Source organism: Lutra lutra, chromosome 4 (assembly GCF_902655055.1).
Source record: "Lutra lutra chromosome 4, mLutLut1.2, whole genome shotgun sequence".
Classification (NCBI taxonomy): Eukaryota; Metazoa; Chordata; class Mammalia; order Carnivora; family Mustelidae; genus Lutra; species Lutra lutra.
Genome location: NC_062281.1, coordinates 174,612,713 through 174,623,055, shown reverse-complemented (window position 1 = coordinate 174,623,055; position 10,343 = coordinate 174,612,713). Strand labels below are relative to the sequence as shown.

The 10,343-nt window shown below is 57.0% G+C and overlaps 1 protein-coding gene across 1 annotated transcript in view; it reads right to left on the bottom strand.

Annotated features, from left to right (window-relative positions):
* Positions 1-5,939: 5,939 nt before the first annotated feature.
* Positions 5,940-10,343, bottom strand: part of SDC3 (syndecan 3) — a 37,069-nt gene continuing 32,665 nt past the window's right edge. The window contains exon 5 of the mRNA XM_047726569.1: positions 5,940-9,971. Within this exon, the coding sequence (XP_047582525.1) occupies positions 9,805-9,971 (167 nt within the window). The 3' untranslated portion in view covers positions 5,940-9,804. The remainder of the gene's footprint in view (positions 9,972-10,343) is intronic.

The window sequence follows — 10,343 nt, the reverse complement described above, 5'->3', positions numbered from 1 at the left end:
TTGGTTTGGTTTTATTTAGAGAGGGGTGGGGGGAGGGCAGAGGGAGAAGGAGAGGGAGAGAATCCCAAGTAGACTCTGCGCTGAGCACACAGCCCGAGGGGGTTTCCATCCCAGGATCCTGAGATCATGACCTGAGCTGAAACCAAGAGCCAGACTCTCAACCAACTGAGCCACCCCAGTGCCCCAGGGTCATTGCTTTTATCACACTGTTGTGATAAATTGTGTGGTTTATAGGCAAGCCCATTGATGCTCAGAGAAAGGAGAGAGCACCGTGACAAGGAGTAACCCCAGACAACGCTGTCGGCTAATATCCACTAGCATTTACCAATAAGCATTTTCTATGCACCACGTATCAACTTAATTCAACCTCAGGCCCCTTCTGTGAGATGCGTTCTGTAACTATCCCCATTTTATCCGCACAAAGAAACTGAGACACACGAGAGTCAAGAACTTCATTTATTACTTAGCCAGTAAGTAAAGGAGCCAGGATTCAAACCGGGACAGTGTGCCCCCGCTCTGTTTCTTGACTTGGCCCCACACAGTTGACCTCAAGAAAAGCTGGAAACTGAGCCGTGAGACAGAGCCACCTGCGGTGGGTAGAAGGACCAAGAACTTTTCTATTCACGCCCTTCCCGACAGCCAGCCCTCAAGCTGCCCTCTCTTCCTCAGCTCTCCTGCTCCTGACCTCATTCGCCTGACGGTCTCCCTCAGGCCCTCCCTTCTCTCCATCCCCCACTCTTCCAGGTCCAAGCATTTTCCCGGCCTCCTCTTACTGAGCCCAACAATCCCAGGGAGGTGTGGTCAGAACAGGGCTTTGAAGGACACACAGGAGTCTGCCAGGAGAAGGGGCGAGGGAGAGTCAAGGTTGACTGGACAGTTTCATGACCTGTGTCCCCAGCTTTATTGGAACCCAAAAGCCTCAGTCTCCTCATCTGTAAACATGAGCGTAATAAGAGTATCTACGATGTGTCAGGGTTTCGGTAAAGATTAAATGTATTAGTCGGCTTTGGCTGCCATAACTAGATCCCACAGACCGGGTTTACCGGCTTAAACAAGAGACATTTGTTTTTTCACAGTCCTGGGGGCCGGAAGTCTGAGATCAGGAGCCCTCTTCCTGCTTTGCTGTGTCCTCACATGGCCTTCCTCCGCGCTTACGCAGAGAAAGGACTCTGACACTCGGATGTCTCTTAGAGGTAAAGACACCGATCCTGTCCATTTAGTGTCCCAGGGGTCCGCGCTGGAGACCTCATCTAACTTCTGTTGCTTCCTTAGAAGCCGCGTCTCTAAATCCAGTCCTCCTGGCGGGTAGAGCTCCCAGATATGGATTTGTGGGGGAGACCATTCTGTCCACAGCATAAAATAAGCTACTATGTGAAAAATTATTCTATTTCAATAAATACCTATATGGTCTATATCACGTGCCAGGTGCTGTTCTGAATTTCACACATATTCAAAAGCACTCAGGGCAGGCCGGGCACTTGCGGAGTGCTGTCCGTGTGTCCTGGGGACACTATGACTAGGAGGACCAGCGCTGTCACTGTTGTGCACCTGCTGTGTGTCATGCACTGTGGTGGGCACTTGGATCTGCCTGCCCTTTGGATCCCACACACCCCTTTAGTGGTCCCACTGTGCCCATTCTACAGAGGAAGAAGCCAAAGTTGGGTGCGGGGTGGGAGCACAGTGGCTTCCTGGGGACGGCCGGGAGGACTGGCTGAAGCTGGGCATAACCCATGTCTGTTTGTGCCAAGTCTGTGTTCTTTCCTCGCAGCCTGCTCGGGTGGTAAGGGTCCAGATTCCCAGCAAGACATGATAAAGGTCTAGACAAGGCCAGAGCCTTGCAAATGGAAGGAAATGACCAGATCCAATGTTCTTCAAAGTGGGAGAATGAATGCCCAGCCAGCCCACCTCCCGGGACCCACGTGACCAGTGAGCAAGGCTGAGAATTCCCCAGAAAGCTGAGACATGCCGCCCACAGGGGAAGGGCCATGTCTGCCCCTCTCTCTGGAGGAGGGTGGCCCTGCCACGTCAGCCCTCCTAACTGCACGTGAATTCTGTCTCCAGAGTCGCTCAGGGGTGTCAGTGTTCCCAACAGGGGAGGGGATGACACCCATGGACAGGGTGGCCTTCTGGAAGTCGGCCACACGCAGCAAGGGGCATGTGGCACTGTAAGAGCCCACAGTCCCCACGACAGGGACGGCAAGGAGGGCAGGCAGAGGCCAAGGCTCGAGTCAGAAGACCCAGCTTTGCCCTTGGTGGTGTGAACCCCGGTAAGTCCTCTTGCTCCCCATGATTTATTTATTTATTTATTTTTCTTTCTTTCTTTCCTTCTTAACATCTTTTTTTTTTAAGATTTTATTTATTTATTTGACAGAGAGACACAGTAGAGATTAGACAGAGAGATCACAAGTAGACGGAGAGGAAGGCAGAGAGAGAGAGAGAGAGGGAAGCAGGCTTCTTGCTGAGCAGAGAGCCCGATGTGGGACTCGATCCCAGGACCCTGACATCATGACCTGAGCTGAAGGCAGCGGCTTAACCCACTGAGCCACCCAGGCACCCCCCTTTTTAACATTTTATTATGAAGAATTTAAAATTCAAACTTCAAGTAGATAAGATAATACAAGGAGTCCCCTTATGCCCATAATCCAGCTTCTCCAGTTAGTAACCTAAATGCCCTGTCTCTCCACCTGCGCCCTCCCCCCTGCACTGGCTGTGAGCCCATCACAAACATCCTATCGCTTTATGTGCAAATACTTCAGTCTGCAGAAGGATAAAGACGCTTAAAAAAAAAAAGTGTTGGGGCGTGTGGGTGGCTCAGTTGTTGGGCGTCTGCCTTTGACTCAGATCATGATTCCAGGGTCCTGGGATCAAGCCCCGTGGCAGGCTCCCTGCTTGGTGGGAAGCCTGTTTCTCCCTCTCTCCTGGCCTGTGTTCCCTCTCTGTCTCTATCTCTCTCTCTGTCAAATAAATAAATAAATAAAATCTTTTAAAAATAATAAAATAAAATAAAATTTTTTTAAAAAGTGTAGTATCCACAATCATGGCTAAGAACACTGACAACGATCCCCCCAACCTGTGTCAGGCCCAGCCTTCGTCCTCCCTGAGTGCAAAGAAGGCTAGCAGGCTCTCAGCTCTGGCGGCGGCCAGCCTGGCCCCTCTGTCTGCCCGCAGCCCACCTGCAGGCCAGCAGAGTCAGGGTGGGTGGCCTGGGAAGCTGAGTGTGCTCTGTTCCTCCGGCAGCCTGGGCAGGCGGCTGTGACCTCTGGGGCTGAGGGAAACAATCCGCTATTCTTCCCCCTGCCCCCTCTGCTCATTGCCCATCCCTGAGCCATGCCCCCCACCCCACCGAGAAAGGCACCACATCCCAGCACGTGCCTATCTGCACATCCTCTGCGTACAATTCCCAGGCACCTAGCTCGGCCCCCATGGGCCCAGGGGCTGGAGTCCAAGTTCACACCAGAGCGGATACTGACGTATGGATTTTTACGCAGGGTCGGCATCCTTCCCTCATTCAGCAGGCAGCACGCTGGGCCCTGCCCACCATAGTAACAAGAATAGTGACCAGAACAGGAATGATAAGGGCCCACGGGGCACAGCACCCGCTCCTGGCTACGCGGATTCTAAGCACCACCTGTATGGGGCAGGTGCCACTATTGTCCCCATTTCCCAGGTGAGGAGACTGAGCGCCAAGTGGGACATCCACCCAAGGCCACTCAGCTGGCCTGCAGCAGGGCTGGGATTACAGGTCTGCCTGCAAATCTGGAAGGCGCAGAGGGGGCCGAAAGTCCCTAGGACACTAGCTGCTTTCAGTACAATCCCATGTCACTCCCACAAGTTTCCATATACCTGCCTTGCTGCCCACACTTGTCCGTGAGAACACAGGCTCCGAGAGGCCAAGCAGCAGGCCCAAGAGCACACAGCCGGGTCCTCTGGACTCCAGAAGCGTTCTCTTCCCACGCTTCCAACAGAGGGGCACGGGCCGGCCCCGCGGGAGTTCCACCGGGAGGGTGAAGTGGGGTCCTGCCAGAGGGAGACAGCTCTAGGCTGTAGGGATTCAATAGACAGCGGAATCGCCTTCCAAAATCCTCCCGGATGAGGGGCTGTGTCCAGAGCCTGGACTTTAATGGTGGCCAACCTACCCCTCACATCCCAGCAGGCTTCCAGCTGGGGCCAGATCTGATAAAAGCTCAAGGTAGCACAGGGCTGGTCGCTTCACACCCCCCATACTTTTTTTTTTTTCTAATGACAGATTTTTGGTTTTTTTAAGATTTTATTTATTTATTTGACAGACGGAGATCACAAGTAGGCAGAGGGGCAGGCAGAGAAAGAGGAGGAAGCAGGCTCCCTGCTGAGCAGAGAGCCCGATGTGGGGCTCGATCCCAGGAACCTGGGATCATGACCTGAGCCAAAGGCAGAGGCTTTAACCCACTGAGCCTCCCAGGTGCCCCACCCCCCATACTTTTTTAAAGATTTTGTATATTTATTCAAGAGAGAGAGAAAGCATGGAGGGGGAGGGGCAGAGAGAGAGGGAGCAGACTCCCTGCTGAGCAGGGAGCCCGATGTGAGACTCGATCCCAGGACCCCAAGATCATGACGGCAGATGTCCAACTGACTGAGCCATCCAGGCCCCCCCTTCACCCCATTATAGCTATGTGGTCTGAGGCTATCAGGGGATCCACTGTCTGAGGTCCCACAGCGAGGGCCCAGGCCTTGGGACCCAGCCAGAACTGTCTAGCCGTGAAATGAATGGGTACGTGGGGGTTGGAGGTGTTGGCTGAGGAGAAAAGACACCCCCATCCGTGACTTGGTCCCAAGACATTGGATATTTCCTTTCTCCCCAGTAGACTATACATGCTCTGAGGTTAGTGGGCAGGGTCTGTCCTGATGACATCTTGTCCCCCAGTTCCAAGTGCAGGGCCTGGCACAGAGGAGGCCTCAAGAAACTTTAGTGAGGGAGGGAGAAAGGAATGGGTTGGAGTGACACCCCAGAACTGCCCAGACCCGGGTGGGTATTACGTTTTGATAGGAATTACTTTCTACATGGCATCTGTGGACCATGGAGTGGTTTCCCTTGGAGGAGGGAAGTTCACAACCATGACACTCTAACCCCGGGGCCACTCCATGGTCAGAGGGCAGAACCAGAGAAAGGCAACACTGGTGAGGTGAGTTTGGGCTAAAAACAAAAGACTTCTCAACAGGTAGAGTGACCCACTAGTCCCTGGTAGACAGCAAACCACCTGTCACAGAGGTCTGAAGGCAGGGGCCAGCACATGGCCCTCCCAGCTCTACGAACCTGTAAGCCCAGGGGTCAGTCTGTGGTTCCGGGTCAGTCTGTGGTTCCTGGTCAGGGAACTAACTTGTCCTGTGCTGACGTTCTGCTCCGTTCCGGCTCTGTGCCGTGCTCTTCCTCACGTAACCCTTACCCCAGTCCATTTAGGGGATGGCCATTGTTATCCCGCTTTGCAGGTGAGACAGTTGAGGCTCAGAGACCTCACAAGCAGCTTCTCCGGCATCAGAGCTAGGAAATGTCACTTGAGCTTAAAGCCGGGCCTACCGACCCCAGAGCCACCCAGGCTTGTTCCGTCTGATTCCTTAGTCCTTGGGACCAAGGTCCCAAGATTGTTTCTTTGTGGCCTGAAACCAGTTCTTCCCCTGGAGGTGAACCACAGGTCCCCAGTAGCACCACAGCATAGCCCCCACCCAACCACAGCCCCCCTCTGGCCTTACCACAGTCAGCTCTGTGGTTTCCTGAACACTCTCAACCAACAGCAGCTTTGACCATAATGGTTCCCGTGAGGAGTTGCTGGGCAATCTCCCTTGCTTGGTTCTCAATTCCCCCTGAAGGCGAAGGTAGCTCGGCCTGGGTAGGTGGCGGGGAGGGCACGGGCTGTCCCCCACCCCCAACAAAGCGTCCATGTTTCTCTCACACTGACGACACTGCATCATTTCAGCTTAATTTTATTTCCTCTTATAAATGGGCACAGCACGTGAAGTGTTAAAAAACAAAAACAAAAAAACACAAACAAACAAACAAAAAAACCCCAGAAACAAAAAACCCCAAACAGCTCCTTCACAAGGCTGGGCCAGGTGAGCACCCACAGTGGGTCAGGCACCTGGGTCTCTTTTTCCAGTCTTTTCCCTCCACTTCTCCTTAGAGATTTGGCCATGAACTCAGGACAGTTATGGTTAATAAACAGGTTATGGGGGAGAGAAAGGGTGGGGAAGTCCTGGGGGAGGGAAGGACAAACTCCCGCTGGGTTCTCGGGGGTTTCTGTACAGGAGAAAGGGCGCACAGGAGGGACACTGTCTTCAGGGGGGCTCTCTGGAGCCACACTGCCTACGAAATATATTTACATGTATTTGCCACGCCGGGGCCGGGTGCACTGAGCTGCCGGGCAGGAGCCTGGGGGAGGCCGTAACCATCGGCCCTGAGCTGGCAACCCCGGGGCCCGGTCTTGGCGTCTCTGTAAATCTGTACAGTTGGTGGGCTTCTATTTACAGGCAGGAGGCCTGAGGAAGCAAGTCCAGGCTGCTGGCTGTCAGGAGAAACTCAGGAGAGCCGAGGAAGAGGTGGCCACTCCTGCCCCACCTGAGAGGCCCAGCCGGGTCTGCATCCCATGCCCCGGGCCCCAGCCTGGAGGCCTGGACAGATGGCTTTGCCAACCCTTGTGGGGGAATCTGGCCTGAGCACCCCATGCCACTGTCCACAGGTCTGTCTCATCCAGCCCTGGTTACCACGCAGCCACCTGCAGGGCTCAAGGGGACAAACCTTCCAGGAGACGCACCCCCCTCTGGCCTCCTAGGGAAGCAGAGCCTGGGAGAGCCCAAACCCCACTTCTGGAGGCCCCAGGTGCCCTCCCTGGCAGCTGAGGCCCAGGCTCAAGCCACACCAGCTCCCCCCCTTTTGGGAATTTTGCCCCGCTTCTAGGAGATGCCAGGGGATGCCAGGGCTCCCGCAGGACTCCCTCTCCCAAGCACACTCGGGTTGACCAGACATGTCCCCCTTACGCCCAGGCTGGGTTGAGCCCCGGCCCCCACATTGCACCGAGGAGAGCTCCAGCTCATCCTCTGAACCGACCTCTCTCTTGGCCAGCCCTGCCCGGGCTGGGCCAGCTGGAGTGCATTTGGACCAGTCAGAATGTGTTCAGTTTCATGAGGATAATGCCTGGTCCTTTGTCGTGGGTCCAGGGCTCCACGAACAAGGCCCTCAGCCCCTTCTCTCAAGTGCAAAGGACTGAGAGAAGAGGCCAGTGCTAGGAGGCAAAGCCCCAAATTAGAAGCCAGCCCACAGGATGTGGGGAGTGAGGCCTGCTGGGGCCCAGCTAGACCCACGCAGGCCACTCCGAGCCCATTCCAGCCAGACCAAGCCCAGCTCACCCATCCTTGCCCGGCCCTACCTGATTATGGGCCCCGGCCCGCATCAGGGTCTCCAACCCTGGGCCCACCATCCCTGGGCTCGTGTCCTCTCTCCTCCACGCTCCCTGGCTTCTCAGCCTTGGCCTGCCCAGGCCTCGTCACCAGAGCTGCCGGCCCCAAGACAGTAGCCACCCACCCGGGAGCAGGGTAGAGGGAGCCCAGGGTGTTGGTCTCACCCTCCCCCCAGCCCTTCTGCTCTGGGGACAACAGAGGCCAGGTCACCTCACCTTAACAAATCATGGGCCCAGGGTGCCTCCCCTCACTCCTGCCGCCTTCAAAGGCTGGCTTCCTCACAAGCTTCCAGGCCCTACCCAGAGTGACACTGGCTCTAAAAGACAGAGCCCTGACCTGGAAGTAGGATGGTAGCAAAAGACAGGGGAGAAGTTCCCTGGAAGCTCTCCCTTACCACCTCAGGCACCCCTCCCCCTCCCCTGCATAAATCTGCTGCCAGGGAGTCGTGAAAAGGGAACAGAAATAAAAGCTGGGTTCCTGCCTTTAATCCGGGCTGAAGGTGATGGGTTGGGGGGGGGGGGTGAGCGCCAGCCAACCACAACTCAGATCCCACCCCGTGGCTTGGTGAGCCCCCAACCAAGCACAGCCTCCTCAAAGAAGATGTGTGGCCCCACATTTAAAATATCTACAGAGGCAGCCCCCCACCCCCACAAGGGTAACAAAGAAGGGGGAGGCAGGCTGAGGCCTGCAGCACCCCGGCCTGGGGCTGTGAGTCTGGATGGACTGTTCCCTACTGGTGCGGCTTGTGCAGCCTCAACCAGGAGAACCAGCAGGTGGTCTGGCCAATGAGGGGATCAGTGTGCACGGGGAGGGCACCAGGGAGGGACCGCGCGATGGGACTGGAGAGGCCAGTGGGTGGGGGAGAGGGTGCAGGAGGCCCTGGGCAGCAGGGCCCACCCTCGCAGGCACTTTGGGGACTTGTGTCCTGGGAGGCAGAGTCAGCCCCTAGCTCAGAGCAGAAGGGGGACACGAGGAGACCAGGAGCCAGGCCACACGCCCCTCCCCGCCCAGGGCTTGTGGTCCTAGGAGACCCCAGCTCCCTCCCCAGCCTGGGACCACATTCCAAACCAGCCTGCCCTCCTCAGCAAGGCTCCTGGCGAGCAGGAGTGCTGGCCCTGGACTAACCCCCTGGCGAGCAATAGCGGGGAGGGGAGCGAGTTTCCCAGGTGTGCAGGGCCCCGGGGGGCTTGTGGCCACATACCCTCCGTGCCACCCTTTATTCCAGGGTGCAAGCGTGGGGCTGTGCGGGGCAAGCCTGGGCATCCACATGGGGTTATTTCTGACGGGTCAGGGTCGCAGGCAATGTGGTTGGCGTTGGTGTCGTGGTAAAGGACTGAGTGTGACAGGGCAACTCAGGGTACCCAATATGGGCTGACTGCTCCAGCTTGCCTCCACCCTCTCCAGGGAACCTGAAAGCTGGAGACAACACACGTGGTGCCACAGTGTATGTTGGGGAGAGGGGCAGGCCGCACGGTCACCATCAGGCGATGGCATCTGGTGACTCCCATCGTCATAAGCCCCGGGGGACTGTGAGAGACACGGGAGAGTCAGCGTCTTTGGAAGAACGTGCGTGTCTGTGACAGGTCTGCACCGAGCAGCAGGACCGAGTAGGCTTCGGTCACTGCATGCTTCTGTGTGTGACATGATGTGACAGTGCAGGAGATGGTGTCTGGGCGGAGCCCACTGGCAAGAGGGCAGTCTGAGCAGCCCCGCCTGTCCTTGCCAGGGGCCCCCAGGGTGCTCTCAGGAAGTCCGTTCCTCGGGGGCAGATGGGGATGAAGGGGAGGCCTGTGGTATGGGCATACAGGGCAGGGGTGAGGGGAGAAGGACCCCACAGCCCCAGAGAGGCCAGGACAGAACAGGCTGGTGGCAACAGGTATCCTCTCTCCCTGGCAGAGAGGGGCCCTGGAACAGTGGCAAGAGGCTGCTGCTTCTCAGTGATTTCAAGGGCTGATCCGGCCCAGTGCTCGTCCTGGAAACCGGCCCGAGCGCCTGTCAGGCTCCAGGAGACTGTGCGCCAGCCCCGTGGGGCTGGGGTGGGGCTCGAGCCCCTGTCAAGCCCCGCCCCTCCTGCCGGCAGCCAATCCGCAGCCTCCTTCCTCCTGTCCGTCTGACACGAGGTCCCGCTGCAGGCCGATGGGGGAGGGGGAAACGAGAGATGAGCTCGTAAGGGCACAGTCGAGGGCCGATGGCGCTGCCCCCTGCCCCTTGGGCGAGGTCTCTGTGAGGCTGGCAGTCTAGGCAGACCTCAGGAGGGCGGGCAGAGATGAACTGGGGCCAGGCTCCCTTCCAGGCCCAGTCCTGGGTCAGGGCTGGTGGGGCCGGGCCGGGGGCTAGGCAGAGGGGCGCTGCTGAGCTGCGGGAGGCACTGTGGCTCCGCTAGGCGTAGAACTCCTCCTGCTTGTCGGGCTTCTGGTACGTGACGCTCGCCTGCTTGGGCTCCTCCAGGGTGTAGCTTCCCTCGTCCTTCTTCTTCATGCGGTAGATGAGTAAGGTGACCAGGAAGGCAGCGAACAGGGCGCCCACCACCCCACCTACAATCACAGCTGTGGAGGAAGAAGGCAGAGGTCAAGGGCTGAAGACAGGGTGGGTGGAGCTTCGGGCCTGAGGAGGGCGGCCCAGAGCCTTGAATCTGAGGCTGGGGGCCGGGCCTCACAGCCCCTTGCTCGGGCCTGGCTCCCTTCCGGGCGCCTGCCGCACACTCAAAACCCCCACACACGCTCCAAGAGAGTGTGAGACGCCACCAGTCATGGACGCGCCCACATTTTATAGACGTTAGGAAAGCAAAAAACTGTGGCAGCTGAACTATGATACATCCCAACTATGAAAGGGCCCAGAGCTTACTTTAAAAAAAAAGTAATAAAAAGTTAACTTGGGAGCAGATGTACAATGAGAACCGGTGAAGAGCAGAATGACAC